General features: G+C 35.8%; 1 protein-coding gene across 1 annotated transcript in view; it reads right to left on the bottom strand.

Moving 5' to 3' along the window:
* LOC113476640 (catenin delta-2-like) overlaps nt 1-16,575 on the bottom strand; it is a 254,882-nt gene extending 238,307 nt beyond the window's left edge. The window contains exon 1 of the mRNA XM_026842473.1: nt 16,444-16,575. Within this exon, the coding sequence (XP_026698274.1) occupies nt 16,444-16,572 (129 nt within the window). The 5' untranslated portion in view covers nt 16,573-16,575. The remainder of the gene's footprint in view (nt 1-16,443) is intronic.
* Nucleotides 16,576-17,049: the final 474 nt, after the last annotated feature.

Here is a 17,049-nt window from a genome sequence, read left to right as displayed (position 1 = left end):
GGAAAAAAAAAAAAAAAAAAAAAAAAAGTACTCTACCTCCCTTAGTGGACATATACTGGCTTTCTTCATGTACCTATACACGCAACCAGTCTGAAATTTAGGTAAATGTCACTATTCCCAATTCAAAAGAAATAGGAAGCTAAGATATTATGAAGAGAATGGATCAGTCAGATGATGTTTGACAAAAAAGATATAAAATCTAAATGTAAGGCTATGTTTACACTTTTGCATTATTAACATCAAGAAAACACTATTTATTTATTTCCACATGTTGCTCTCTTGTAAATATTAAGGTCTGGTAGAGTTTGAGGAGTAATATCTTGGTCTCTAAAACCTGGTTAGAAATAGAAATCTCTGTGTAAAAATAAAGATAAGAGGATCTCTCCAGGGGGAAAAAAAAAGTAAAACTGACCAAAATCTTCAGAAATCCCATTCCACATTAGCTAGTTTTCCCCTTCATCCACCAATCCCATTGGCTGATCTATTATTTCAGTTCTTATCACTTAATAAAACACTGAAAAGTAATGAGATTATTCTTCAGTGAACAGTTATCCTCAGTTTCCAATACTATTTTTTAAGCATTGACAGATAAGCAATCAAACTGGAGGAATTTTTAAGCCATACTATTCTCCTTCAAAATATATTTTCCACACTCTACATACAAAGGTGTAAATTATCATTTGATCAAAATTGTGCATTATCATTGGATTACTACAGAATCATCATAGCACCACAGAAAATTTGTCTGGAAGTCACCTAGTCTCACCTCCCACTAAAATTATGATCATTGCCAACACCACAACAGGATTTGTTTAGTTGAATGGAAAAGACCAAACTCCCAGCCTTTCTGGTTGCCTCTTCCATTACTACAGTATCCTCTTCATGAAAAAGTTTTCCTGTGTCCAGTCTGAACTCCTCAAGCTGCAATTTATGGCTACTGCCCCTTGCTAAACTGTATGCCACTACTGAGAAAAGTTTGGTGCCATCATCTTTATCACTCCCTTCGTAGTTATTGTAGGTTAATGTAAGATCACCTCCTTAGCCTCCTCTTCACCAGACCCAGCTCCCTAACCTCTCCTATCACATCATGTGGTCTAGGCCTCTGACCAGTTTACTATTCCCCCACCAGACTATTTCTAGTTTCTCAACATACCCTCTGTATTGGGGGTTACCAAAATGACACATGGTTGTCCAAGAAGCAGCTTTCCCAGATTGGAACAGGGGTGGTAACAGCTTCCTTCAGTCTGCCAGTCACATTTCTCCTTCCTTCCAACACAGCCAGTACACAGTTGGTTTTGTCGGCAGTGAAAGCACACCACTGGCTTATATTCAGCTTGACACTTAATGACCGCAGGTCCTTTTCAGCAGAGCTGTGACTCAACCAGGTGCTTCCCAGCCTGGACTGATGCATGGTATTACTCCAGCTGTGGAATTTTAGCCTGCTCTTTTTTAAATACAGGAGATTTTTTGGCTCAGTCCTCAGTTCGTTCAGGGTCTCAAGATGCTTTAAGACTGGAGCTCTATTTTAGCTTTCCAAGCATCACCCTAATTTAGTATCATTCACAACTTTGCTGGGGGTGCATTCAGTTCAATTCTATCATCCAAGACACTGAAGAATTGAATAGCATGACTACCAGAATCAATCCTTGAGGCATTCCACTTCTTACTGCCTGCTAACTCATCAAGCTATTGATTACTACCCTTTCAGTAAGTAGTCCAGCTGATTTTCAAGCCCACTCGATACCCAGTCCATGCTTCCTCAGCTTACTGTTGATACCAGCGTGGGAGAAAGTATCAGAAGTCCTAATAAAGCTGCAGTTACGCTATACCATATTTTCTCCCCTCATTCACATTGCCAGACATTTCATCCTAGAAGGCAGATTAGCAAAACACTAGCCGCACTTCAGAAATGTGTTTGCCCTTCACCATGTCTAGAAGCAAGTGCCAAGATGATGTGTTCCATGATCTTTCTGGGAACTGACTGACCTGACAGCCTCTAGATCCCTGGACCATTCTCCTTACCTTTCTTAAAGACTGGTATAAGGTTGGCCTCCTTCTAGTTCTCAGGACGTTCCTCAATTACCATGGTTTTCCTTGGACAACAGCTGCCTTGTAATCGTAGCACCTGATTGAGCTCTTCTCAATGTTGGCATAGAGCCTCAACAAGCCTCAACAAGCTTAATACATCCACTTTCTCTAAACAGTCCTTAATCTCCATGATACTATCCCTTGACTGAGAACAGTAAAAAAAAAAAAAAGGAAGTTTCTGCCTTTTCTGTGTTGTCGACCATTAGATTGCCTCCAGCATTCACCCATGGACCCATATTTCCCCAAGTTCCTGACTTCAATTCGTCTTCTCCAGAAATAATGAAAGGGAAATTGAAGTTACTATATGAAGCACTACAGCAGAATTACATTCAACTTCCTAGATCAGTATATGCAGTGGGTTAGAAATCAAATTCTATATTCTTTGAAGAAATGGTGTAGGCTTTTCTTCACTGTCATAAGGCATAGCATGTTGGAAATTTCATCCATCAGGGAATGCTGATGACAAATTTCTGAAAAGTCTCAGGAAGCTTTGCAGAAAAAGAAACACAAACAGATGAGTTTTTCCCTACTATAAAGTAACTAATATGCCATAGAAAAAGAATATAGCTGATGATGATCTTTTTAATTCACTTTAGTAAGTGAATGGAATTGAAGTAAGCTTTATCATACTATGCTTTTCAGTAATGAATAGAAACATTTTGAAATTTGCACGGTATAGTATTATCTGAACCAATTAATCTTGAACTCCAGGGAAAAAAGGCAGTTATTAGACCACAACTTCAAGGACACATGGACTCAATAATTTGATGACTCTTTCAAGCACATACTGAGAAAACAAATGCTAAGAATAAAACACACTCAACTAAGAGGGAGTATGTCAAGAATATTGAAATTAATATCAAAATAATTTTAACTTGTGCATCTTTGTCAATGTCAATACAATCATTTTCAATGTTAACATGAAGATTCACTCTTATCTTAAGTCAGTCCATTGATCCCTCATCACAATCACTGATGAGAGGAAGAATCTCTATGCCTATTTCTTCCTTTTCAAGTAATGCTGATTAATGCAGATTAGGGATCAAAGACGACAACTGAAAAAAACATTCAAACTTAAGTTTGACAAAATAGAAATCTTCACAAATATCTAAAATAGTGAAAAGAGGTGCAAATTAATATGCATTTATTAGTAAAAGACTTCTCTATATGCATACATGCACACTGCTGTACTACAAGAAGCCACTGGCTGTATTCATACATGAATGAACTATGCAAACAGTGCAGGTACAATATAAAATGCCCATGTATATTAACAATATAAGATTCATGAAACAACAGTACATTTTTTTAAAATATTCTACCAAATGAACCAGAAAAACATTAACACCTATTATCGTAAGATCTCTTCACATCAGGGAAGGCTTGTAATGAGAAGAAGTATATGCTAACAACTAACGGTGAAAAATTAATAGAGCAAATGTTCAGATCCATAAGTCAGACCCACAGAAAACCCTGCATATTTTTTCCCTCATAAAAGATAATAACTATGCCTACAAATGTTGCATTATAACTACAGATTAATAGCCTACCTTGTTAAATAAAAGGCAACAAAAAACCATCTAGGGATACTGTATACCATTTAAATTTACAGCAAGAAACCATAAAGTAGCTCTCTGCATGACCACAGATAAACTGAGAAGGAACAGATACAGTTGTCAACACACAGTTGTCAACACAAGAAAATCAGAAGTTAAGCTGCATATAGTGGAGAAAAATGAAAAAAAAAAGTAAGCTTCATATGAATCTTATCAGAAAAGAAAAGGGGAGGGAACGCATTGGTTTCTTGTTCAGACTAAATTGATGACAACCAGACAGATTTCCTTCAATACTTCTATTTCCAGTGGAAATGACACACAACCAGGTATGGTCTTCTCAAAGCAAAGTGCCCTAGAACTACATGACAGTAGCAATGCTCGCTCTCTCACACACAGAAATGATCTAGCAAGGTTTTAATTACTGGACAATTTCTCATGCGAAATAAGGGAATACAGTTGCATATCACCCACACACCACTCCTGCAGAAAGTACTTTTTCATTTGTACATTTATTTTTTTTTTTTACACATTCATGGAATAAACTGTAGTTCACTTTCTAAAATTCAGTGAAAAGCACTAGAGGATTTCTCATCAGCCTCTAAATACAGCCTCTAATTACTAAAGCAATAAGTATATTCGAGCCATTAGCTTAGCTCTTCTGAATTTGGGTAGGCATCACTATGGCATATGATATCAATAGATTTGTATTTCTGTGTCTGACAGTGAATCTGGTATATAAAAGTACTAGCAGCAATGCTGATTCAGGAACAGCAGACACTGCATCAAACCTCAGTTTAAGGGGCTATCAAATTTATTACAGACAACTGTCCATCTTCTACAGTCCATCATCCTGCCTCAGCATGAAAAACTTCTAAAGGGTATGCATATAAACTGTGGAGGTGCTTACCAATCTTTAGAGACTGCAGTGGGGAAAAGTCACTGTTATGTACAGCTTTTACAATGCTTTTCAATCCCAGTATGCATCACAGTGGTACACCCAGTCCTGCTTTCAGAGAAAGGCACTTACCTGGCGTTATACCTGGCTTTGTAATACGCTTGTTGCGTACACAGAAAGGGCATAGGATGAAATTACATTTTAATTTAATCTCAAGAATTTATTCCCAATTTAAATAAGGCTTTAAAGCTAACAGAGAATATGAAAGCAGGAATAAAATGTTATTTTACAGGTGCAGCAGCATACAAAGTGGTCAAAGGTTTCAGAAAGGTACCTATGCACATGTTACAGCCAGAGATGCACCTAACGCCCTTCCTGCAGTTGTAGCCATACAGAAAACACAATGTATATCGCAGGTTTTTCCCTGCCTGAAAATCTTTCACCCATAGAACAGCATATTGGAGCTGTACCAGAAGGCTGCCTGACACTGTGGCAAGAATGCACACTTTTTGGTTGGTCCCTGCCACAATTTGTGGTAAACCAACAAACAAAAACCTAATCTAAAGAATCATCTATTTTCACAGCACAGATTACTGAAAACATAGAGTAAGAGGAACAGTATCCTCTATTTTTTGTGACTACAGCATAAACTGTGTAGGAACAGGTTTTCATGTGCAAGCAGTGCTTTGTGAAATAAAAATACAGGTTTTCTTTAAAAAATTAAAAAATAAAAAAAGAGATAGTTAAAGGGGCCATTTGTCCTCTCCAAACAAAAGTAGTAATCCTTTGTTAATTTAAAATTATTCAATTCTGGAATGTCAAAGTTTTGAAGATATCAATTCATTAAAAATTTTTGTGCTACTGGTTGACAGAAGAATGCAGTAAATCTGCCATCAAATCTAGTATAAAACGGATAATTTTCAAGTGAATCTGCTGACTTACTATGAAGAATGAAGCCTATTTATAGTATCAGATGCACTTACCTCTCAAGTGCTCTGTCAACAAAAGCTTCAAATAATGACCTAGATTGACAATGAAGGGAGCAAAGAGGGGTGTAACTATATACAGGAAAGACAGTATTAAGAGGGAAAAAAAATCCTCAACTACTTTGAAAAAGGAAAATAGTATTTTCCAGAGCTACCAGTTGTAACACCTTTTGAAGCACAGATGTGCTTCAGAAAATAACTATACACTAAAAACAAATAGAATTTTACTAAGATGTATTGCTATGCTGAAATTAGACATGGGGAAAAAAAAAAAAAAAAAAAAAAAAAAATTTACCAGTTTCAAGGCAGCATACAGTACAATTGTTACATATACCTATTTACATCAAGACTCTGAAGACTATGAAATATACAGAAGTGAACAGATGAAGTCAGACATTTTTCCATTCTGCTTCTATTTCTCCTTTATTTTTCACTCAAAATTTTTGTTGAAAAATGCTTAGCAATGTGAAAATAAACTAAAAGACTTCCTAGATGAAGAGGCTGGTAATGGTATACAAAAGACTCAATTTAAATCTTAATTACACAGCCAGGCACATAGCTGCACTGTGTAACTGTTCGGGTAGATGGATAATCATGACCATGGGTAACACAGCAACATGAATTGCAGGTTAGAGCAATAGAATAGCACACTAACCAGCAAAATGTCATGCCAGATTAATCAGATCATTATACTGGAGGGCGCTAGATACCCAAGGAAGGAAAGCTCAACATAGAGAGATACTAGTTACGCCTAAGAAATGGGACTATCTGAAAAATGTAAAGAATAATGCTTTAAGAGGACTCAAGGAAAAACAAATGTAGCAACTGAGGGAACAGAGATGAAAAGTGAGAAGTACGGCTCACATTTTGAAACAACCAAGGAAACAGACTGCAAGCAGCTATTTGCTGTATGACAATCCAGACCAAATAAATACAGGGAAAACTAATAGAAACAGAAATATTACTTTGTATGCTGTCAAGTAGATAACCAGTGTCAGTTTTTCACTTACAAAAGCTGGTGTCACAAGTTATTATTACCCAAAAAGGTAAATTTCTGCACCTGAGAAAACAAGGTTTCATACTACACTATTGACAATAAGGGGACAATGGGCTGTGACCAATCAAAGACACCCCCACCCCAGGCAGCCCCCACCACATCCACACCTACACTGAAGGAATGCTCTGAAGAGATAAATAGAGGCTACATGATGAGAAGGCTCAGGGGAGAATAATTACATGATTGATCACAACTGCTGAAAAGGAAGCCAAACTCATCTCATGCCAAAGGAAACCCAAGGGTGTCTTTATTTTAGACAAACTGAATGTATCAGCAAAGTATTTCAACTGCTTGCATAACTGCTTGTCCCTGAATGAAAGGAATGCAGACCCAGACCAAAACAAAACTAGTTTTAGGGGGTGCTTCAGGTTAAAATAACGTAACTTCTATACATATTGGATCTGCTTATAAATTATGATATAGTAACTCTAATCAAGAGTATCTTTTACCCCTATAACTGTAATAGGTATTTAGCTTGTTGTTTTATGCTTTTCTGCAGAGCCCAGTAATTCCCTCAGCAAGTGACTTTGCCTGCTGTGATTCTACCTACGATTAGTGACTGATGAAGCTGCAATGCAACAGTACAGGCTCCAGGCAAGTGGGCTGAGCTGGAATATACCTCCTGGGAGACGAGCCTCATTCCCCAGCACTTGCTCATTTTGAGCTCAGGCGCATAGGACAGCTCACCCTATTGGACTCGGGGACTGATGGAGGAAGGAATATGTTCCCCATCGTGGAGCTTGCTGGATAGCTTTATATGAATTATATGGAGCACTTAATGAACCAAGTAATGATTCATCGTTGTACCAAGTTTGCAAGAACTCAGAACTTAGATTGACAGGCTTTCTCTGTCTGAACTTTTCTTCATCTGTCTGCAGCTTTGTTTTACTTGGTTTAGCTGTAACAGCAATTTTTGTAATCAAGCATGTGCCTATGGCTTAATCTGCTACGACCATAGTTTATATAGATAGAAGTATCAAGCAGTCACTCTGTGTAGATTGAGGTATTTAATGCCACTGAAATGATGAGATACAGGCCTGGCATGATAGCAACAGCCTTCAGAAGTGAAGGCAGAGCAGCATTGTACAGACAAGAAGAGAAAAGAGATGGGCCACCAACTTTGTACTGGAGAGACACTAAGGCTATAAACAACAGCCAGGAAGCATGGGGAGTATGTATGTGGTTAGGCCCAATATAAAAAACAAACAGAAGAGCTCTGAAGAGAACTGAGGGCTTCAGCTGACTTCAACTAACACATACCTTTCTGGTGACAGGGGGATGCTCAGCATCGTGATGGTGAGTATATTCTACATAATGAGATTCACATTTATATCGTGTCAATTGTATAGTGTAATTGCTATACTCCACTAATTGTAATTTCTAATTATATTGCATTTTGAGTGCATTGTTGTGTCACTGTGCTAATCCTGTATAACTTGAAATAACTTCAAATTAATTAACTTTGTACTATATATTAAGTATAATAATAAATATATTTAGATATTCCTTCACATGTGGAATATCTAAAAGAACATGGTCAAAGAGTATTGCACTAGGACAGGGTCTCAACAACAAAAAAAGGTATCATCCTAGGAAAGATATTTCAGAATTTAAGCCGCTATCATCTCATCATATTTACCCCTTAAAGAAAAAACACCAAACAAAAAACAATCATACCAAACTAAAGAAACAAACAAATTTTTTAAAAAGCACAAAAAACTCCTTCCAATTAAATCTTTTCAAAAATAAAAAGCAGAAATAAACTCTTTGGGCCTCAGGACTTTGATCTGCTATTTACATAAAGGCAAATATATGTATGAAGAGTAGCAGGAAACCCATGCAAAAATTCTGGCTCCACTATTAAACATGTTACAGTTTATACATGTAAAGACTTTCTCCTAAACAAGTGAGTAATGTTCTACCAAAAACGCAGTGATAACCTTGAGGGAAAGAATTATGAATTAAGCAACTAATTTGTCTAGAACTATACTATATAGCTTCGAATCTTTTTTAAAGATTGATTTCTTTTGCTGGCCTTTTACTCCATCACACTGAAAAGGTTCTAATTAAAGCCAACTATAGAATAAGTTCTGTCACTAGAAGTTTCAGAGATAAATATTTAATTTGCACCACAGGGGAGGAAACAAACATGCTACACATTGTTAAAATCAACTTATTGTGTGATTCTAAACTAGTTTAGTGTTATTGTAATGACGTAAATCCAACCAAAGTTAAGCTTATTTGGGTAGTAATGTACCTTAACTCTCAGGTGTAGACTTCAGTTTAAACTTAGCTTAGCATTTGCTGGCTTCTAGTTTTCTTGTCTGGGGATAAACAGGATTGTAAATTCTGTATGCCAAAGAGTAATATGCATACCATTCAACTACCTGTTATGTAGGTTTTTTTCCTAGGAGTACAAAAGATTTAAATTACTCACCGAAAGGTACAGTTCCATTTAGCAGTAAATGCATCAAGAGTAGAAAATGCCATCATATGAGAAAACATACAGAAACAGATGGGAAAACACAACAGAAGTATTTAAGTTTTCAAAATGACACAAAAGGAACAAAAACTGCTGAAACAATGACAAAAATTCAATCTCCTTAAAAAATCCCTTTCAAAACTGAAGTTTAAGAGCAAGCTGCATTAAAGTACTGGCAACAAAAGTTAAAGGAGAAGGGTCACTGTGGAATCTGGTACGAGTTTTTCATATTTTTCTTTCACTTCCAGAGAAAAGACAGAAGAAATAATCATGAACTGAAATGTTCACAGTTTGGTCTTTTAACAGCACTTGTTTTTCTCTGTAGAAAAGGTATGCTGATTTTGAAAGCCATGGGCCTCACAGCCTTGTTTATTTTCTATGCAAAGGAAAATTACTGTTGATGGATATTGTTTAATTCATGTGCAGAAAGTGAAAAATACTGAAAACAGGTAAGACAGCTAAGTCTCAGTAAGATAAACTATACAGAAACATAATTGTGACTTGCTTTTAGTCAGGGAAGTGGAGCAGAGTTGGGGAGACATACCCAAAACCTCCACTCCTCTATACATTTAAATAGGGCTGGATCATTCCAGATACTACAAAAAAGTTGAGTAAAACCATGGCTTGGAATCTATTTTTACAGCAGCTGAGCTAAGAAGTCAACCTTTGAAAATAAATTGGCGAACTGATTCAACCACCCTTTGCCAAAAGAAATCCAACACACTCAACCCTCTTAACACAAAGCTGCCTTCCCATCTTTTCGGATGGTTATTGTCAACTCAGCTTTCCAGCAGCATTCCCTATGCGGCTGCATATATCCATGTTTGTCAGTACAACAGTGGGAGGTGCATCAGCACAGGAAAAAGCACAACTTGCCTAGCCACTTCTTAATTATTTTAAGTTCATTTAGATCTCCCTCTCAAGTGACTTTAAGGTGAGATTGAACACCTATTCCACCACGCTGGTTGAAACACTTGGTTTAGGTGTGAACATATTTTAAATCTTATAAAGCCCCAATACCAGAGAAAAAGAAATCAACAATGTTAAAATCTTACAATTGCAGTCGTGTTAATTAGAAATTTAATATAAAAAAATCTAAATCTATTGAAATTTTGAGATCAGTATTATTACTTTCTTAGAGAATCAGTATTCCAAGTTTGAAATTCTTCCACTACTGGGGGAAAAAAAAAAAAAAAGTTAAGTCAGAAGTGCTTGTACATCATTAGAAGTGTATTCACCACTTTTCATCATACCAGCTGCACAATAAGAAAGGATATTTTGCCTTTCTTTGTGATGGCCTTTATTTAAATCAGCATTAGATTGAGTTGTCACTAAGTAGCATTCTACTCAACTTCTGTGAAATTCTTGGATTTGATCTACTAAATTTTCAACATCACTAAGTCAAAACAGCACCATATTTAACTCTACTTCCATTCTAATAATTAGCATTGTCTTCCCTCTCTTCAAAGATGGTTCTGCTAGGAGGATATATTCTCTCAGTACTCTCTATCAGACTAAATCTTCACAGGACCTTTCCACTCTCAATTCATTTCAAACAATCCCCAAAATACGTATTTTGGATTATCACCATATCCTTTTATCAGTGAAGTCATTTTTAGTTTCTTCACACAACATCTACTATGGCTACTGTGGTTTTGGCATAACTTACAGGATACAGGGTTCTGAACAGGAATTATTTGTCTAGGTCTCCATTCTTGTAAACTGCTGTTTCCTGATAAGCACAACATGGATACACTCACAGCTGCTCCAAAGAGCTATGTGAAACCAGTGCCAGACTAAAGCAAGAACTTGAGAATCATACAGAGCAGGGCATATAGTAAATATATTAAATAATTTCCTTCTTCACTAGCCAATGTGATCATGTTTTTCAAAACTTCTCCACTGAACGCCCCATTTCCAGTAGCAGAATTGTACATCTCAAATGCAATCCCCATCAGCTTGAGGATGTACCTAGGAAGCAGCAGCTGTAGACACAAAGCTTCATATTTCAATAATAAGTTGGTCCACCCAGCAACTCAGAATTACCATATCCCCTGTATAGACTTGTTCTACTCAAAACATATAATACAGTCAAGTTTCTTATCTAAAATCAATATATTAATGAAAATAAAAGATGACAAAAAGGAAGAGGACTATCTCTCTGGAATACTTTAAAACCTCATTGGAAACAAGGGAGTTCTATAACTAAGGAAGTCAATTTATTGATGTGCCACTTAGAGAGATGATGAAAGAAATACATATTGATTGAATATAATTAGCATGGGTCTGAAATATTGTTGCTAAAACTTTTAAAGGCAGAGATAAAGCCTGATGTTTGAGGGGAATAAACAAGACATGAATATATCATAATTGAACCTATTTAGAAAACCTATAGAATACTTAAGGTTACTAGGGTAATTACTGGTTCCTATAGGGCAAGAATGAGATCTCATTTTGGTGAATATCATGTATTGCAATGTGGCATGCATTATATTAGGGAAAACAGCTGCCAAAGTCATTCTGTAATCAGACTTGGGACCCAATACATAGATGACTGTATGAAATGTCATGACCTGCTGGTCAGACCTAGATGATTTCACAAGTTTCTTGTGGCCTTAAAACCTTAAAAAATAGTCTGAACTGAAACATCCACCTAGATATGTGATTTTGCTCTAAAACTTCAATCGTGATATAAAGACATAGGAAAAACAAACTGGCAGAGCCAAGAAAAGAAATTAAATCTTTCAATTCTACAGCCATTTCTATCTGCAGTTTTACTTACATATTCATATACAAGATGTGTATGACATACGCAACCCTCTTTCCAAAGAGTACTAACCCCTAACATACAAGTTCACTTAAGTCATGCATATTATCCTTATTTAATACTGACATGCATTACAATCCTTAGTCATTATTACCTCTATGTGTTTTTTAGTTCGGTTTTAACCCACAATTGCTTGACAAAAAAGTAGCTTTCTAATGGGAAAGTTGGTAAATATTTAAAAGTAACAGAAGTTAATTTACAAAAAATGTTAAGTCTTATAAAGCCAGGATATTTTTAACACCAAAGATGACACTCTCATTCTTGTTTAAAAAAACAAAACAAAACAAAACAAACAAAAAAAAACAAACAAAAAAAAACAAACACACAAACAAACAAACCAACCACTATGCACAAACATCTCAAAGCCAAAGACTTCCATCTTCTCTGGCATCAGCACTGTGATTTAAAGAACACATTAATCAATCATTTATTTAAACAGTATGAGAAATATTCCAAAATCTTAGAGTCTAAGCTTTTTCTGGAGAGGGGGAAATGAAGACAAGGTATCTGGAAACAAGTACCATTATTTGAAATAGGTATATTTAAAAAGGTTTCAAAAGAAATACTAAGTATGACACAACTTGTTCTCTGAAGTTAAGTTTTCTGAAAGGGAAAGAGCTGTTCTCTGAAACAGGCTGCTACTAAGATGGTAAAGGAAACTATAGAGTCACAAAACTAAAACAGATGTATGATACTATTTCCAAGTTGAAATAATTGTCAGTGCTTCAAGATGGATCTCATTCTTAGGAAATTATTTTATCTCATGTTCTCCAAGGGTTTTTATCTAAAAAATCTGCCAAAACAAGTCTCTGCTAGGTCACTGTCACTACATCCCTCCTCAGCTTCCAATGGAGAAGTTTCTGTATGCCAAGAACCAAAGTGCTGTGAACCACATACTTCTGGTGACTTTCAGGAAAAGCATCAGCTTTACTATATATTTACTCAAAAGCTTCTTTAGCAGCTATTTCTACTTTCAAAACAGCATTATCAATAACTCTCTTCCCAGAAAATTTTTAGCATGGAGTGTGTTCAGAAGTCACTCGAACAGGTAGAGATTCACAATCAGAAACATTATCATGCTTTTTTCAGAAGATATCGTTCTATCACATATGTTCTCACAAACCATAGAGTTCTGGTATCTCATTTTGTCTGTTGAAGAGTTTTTCCCTTATTTGCAGAAGACAAAGCAGAAGCACAAATAGTCTTATGTTTTCTAAAACTCAGGAAGCATTGAGCCAAATGTGTTTGCCAGTGTATCATAAGAAAGAAAAAAATTGTTCCTCATACACAGATATGTAACCACATTTTATACAGCATGGAAAACTGAAACTCTTTGACTAGTGGTTTAACATTACTTGATGATTTCTCTTTAGAGAACTTGATTCTGTCTGAAAAAAAAACCAAAAAACACACACACACAAAAAGAAAAAGAACTTTCATCTTCACAGAAGTTATTAACCTTTCCTCTTCACAAGGACAGTTTGAAAACACCTAAGACAAAGTTTACTGCCTGGCATCTCACGATTTCTTAAGACATGGTGGATGATTCTGACTTCCTCTCCAGCAATGCCTGCTGAGTTTAAGAAAGTTAGCAGCAAGGGGAAAAACATGGATTCTTATTCTTTATCCATCACTACTTCTCAATTGTATCTCAGAAGCCTGAAACCCATAAATGATTCAGTATGCTTGTCCAGAGGTAAAACACAAATGAAATGGCTTATACATTAAATCAAGGAGTTCCTAAAATGAACCTAACTCCTCAGCAAAAAAATTACAGGCTTCAATTTCTATTTTGACAGAAATCTTCTGACAGCCTTGAAACATATATGGCTGCACCTTCTGATCCAGTCATGACCAGCATGAATGCCACTTTCCATTTGACATATCAAGCACAATTTTTTAGACCAAATAAACCTGTTTCTCAAAATAGGACACGATAGTGATATCTATTCTTCAAACTAGGCACAGCAAAGCTTCAGATTTTCTCAATAAATTTAAGTAGAGGAATAAATACAACATCTATGACTACTTCTCTGTGCTTTCTTTCCATGTGTCCTGCCCTCTTCAAAGCCTGAAAACACCTATTACAGTCATCAATACCGTAAATCCTGCAGCTTACTCTGCTGCAGTCACTCAAAGACACTGTTCTAGTTATTTCATGAGAAGTAACACATGAAGTTGCCACAAGTGTTCCAAGAGAATTGAAAAAAGGAAACTTCAGAAAGTTAAACCACCACAGATAAAGAAAACTTAACATATTTGCTTCAGCAAAACTTACCTTCATCATGAACTCAACCATCTTTTTCTTTATTAGCAATACTTCTGAATAATTATCTGTGTGTGTATTTCTAAAACCCTATGTATATTTTCAGCTACAGTCAAAGGGCACAGAGCAAAATCACATACCAGGCAGAAAAGTAATTCATTTCTTCTTCTAAAAAGCAGAGGAATACTCATCTGAACAATCAGTTAGAAACTTACTTAATTTACTCCCCTAATGCAGAATCAGTGTAATGTATTTCATCTGCTTGAAGCACGGGATGCTGTCCGTACCTAAAATTCTTCCAACAGAATGTTAAATAATGTATGTCTGTCAAAACGTGGGAAATAGAAAAGCTGAAAAGTAGTTTTGGGGTTTTTTTTTTTAGTTTGTTGTTTTGGGGTTGTTGGGTTTTTTTCCCTTTCAAATCTTTACTACAAAATAAAAAAATAATACTGGAGTTACATGGCTTTCCCAGTAGTGAGTGTGGCTGAACATAAATGTGTGCCTTTAAAACAAATTTACTAAAGTCACCATATACTCTGAGAAACTCATTCCGATCTAAAAAATAATATCAGTCTTATTTTTGAGCTTAGTACAGTCTTCCAGCTTTGAGACAGGTCTGACTAGAGATCACCTGTAAAGAAATTTTAATTAACAGAACACCTGTGATGTTTTGGTACCCTGTACTGCAATAATTCAAGAGATTATCTTGTTAGCCAGCAGTACTTTCAGTTAGCTGGCTAGGCTGTTCTTGGTGATGTGGGAATGAAGAACTCCTTTACTACAGAGCCCTTTTGCTGTGGTTCACAGGAATCAGAAATAACTTTGCTAATGTTTTACCACTTGAAATCTTTTTCTTCTAGTGGATTCAGCACCAATTCCCTCGAGTACTCAATACACTGATTTATTAGGGTGGGAGGTTCAGCTGCAAAATACATGACCAGGTATAAACTAGCAATATCATCACAAAACCCAACAACAGAGAAAAATTTCTCACTATTCAATACTGTGTTTCACATTCTAACAGGCAATAGGCAGAGTATCTTCTACCGATATTACTTTCCTGTACATTTTTTCAACATCAAAGAGTAAAAAGCTAATGTGGCTGTTTTTCTTCAAAATAATACAGTAACAAAGGCTGAAACACTGGTACATGCCCAAGTAATGCTCTTGTCCTAGAAAAGAATATGCATATCAACATCTAAACCATAGGCAACTCCAATACATCGACATGCCATAAATCTTACGACAAAACTCCACATTACAACCTTTCCCACACTCCTCTTTTCAGAGCCAGAAAACATGACTAAGCTTTAACACTCAAGACAGAAAACTGGTACATATCAAGAAGAAAAAATGCAGAGCAAAGTCACAAAGTTTATAAAAACCCAATGACTCAACAGCTATTACCCCAACAGTGTTACATATCATAAGCTGAATTCATACATTAATTTTACTAAAGCAGCAGTGAATGTCTTAGGCAGGGAAAGAATAATATAACTGGAGAATCAATTTAGACACCTTCAGCAAGGAGAAAGCTGACTGAAAACTGCTATCTTTTAATGTGTCTCTTTGCAATACCTGTTGCTGCTGTTGAGCCAAATGAGGTAGCAATGGAAACCAGGCGTTTTCATGAACACAAATGTTAACCATCTCCTGATGTGCAAAGAGGCACTAAGCAAAGTATCAGAAACTCAGCCCACAAAAATTTACATTAAAATGTCCAAACCTGTCCTATCGGAATCAAGCAGAGAATCCCACTAAAGACCTTTCTTTCAAAAATTTCTAATACTTTTTGTTTAATCATTTAAGGGTGAAAGCCTCTGTCTCTACTCAATTTTGTGCCAAAATAATCTCAGCGTCAAGTTTTACGCAAAAAAAACCAAAACACACGTAGATGTTACATTTAAAAAAATCTAGGATTCTTACAAATCCTTTTAACTAAAAAGTCTAGGATAATACATCTTCTCCACAACTTATTTGCCTATAGCTCTTATATGCCATGCCTATATGCTGTAATTCTACATGCAGGCTGCCAACAAGAAAAGGAGAGCAGCATTAACAGTAAAGAGTGAAAGTGGAGAATAAAATGAACAATTCAATTAAATTATAATAATGTCATTGTAGGACAGCACATGGAAGTATATTAAGACTTTAAGAAATATTTAACATTCTTTGCAATATGCATTTGTGAATGAAATTATTTAGATACCACCTATGAAGCTTTTGTTAAAAAAACATTAAATCATATTACTATTTTCTAGCCTGTTGGACGCAGCACTTGCATACCTGTTCTTTAACTGAAGCTAGAATGGCAGAGGTTGTCTCAGTTTCAGAGCCATCACCATTGGATGTGTTCAACACAGGACTAAGGGAACTTGTCTTGTCAGAAGACGAGGGCTGGTCTGGAACAGGCATAGTTTCTGCAGTTTATGGAAGCACAAAACAATGATTTAGTTATTAGAAACCAGATACATATCAGAAATTTTATGCATATAAGACTAATAACACTAATTTAAGGAAAAAAATGTAGAACGTGCTTCAGTTTTGCAGTATAGAATATATCACCTATTTAAAACTAGTTCTGAATTAATTATAAAACAAAATATTAAATTATTTCCCAGTCTTACTCAAAAATATTTACTACAGTACATCTGGAAAGGATTCAAATCATTTACAGCTGTGATTTTTGTATAGTATTCCAGTGGCAGCATCCAATATGAAATTACAATATCATGAAAGCAATGAATCACAAAACGCTTTGCACAGAAAAACAACAAATGATACAGGAAAGAAATATAAAACATTTAGTGTTGACTTTCTAACGTGCATGACTATTTAATATGTGTTGTATTTCAAGCCTAGGTAACTAACTTTGCCCTTCTTCTAGTCTAG

The sequence above is a fragment of the Athene cunicularia genome (genome assembly GCF_003259725.1).
Source record: "Athene cunicularia isolate RWA chromosome 2 unlocalized genomic scaffold, athCun1 chr2_part1, whole genome shotgun sequence".
NCBI lineage: Eukaryota > Metazoa > Chordata > Aves > Strigiformes > Strigidae > Athene > Athene cunicularia.
Note: the sequence above shows the minus strand (reverse complement) of the source record. Positions and strands in the feature narration are given on the sequence as shown.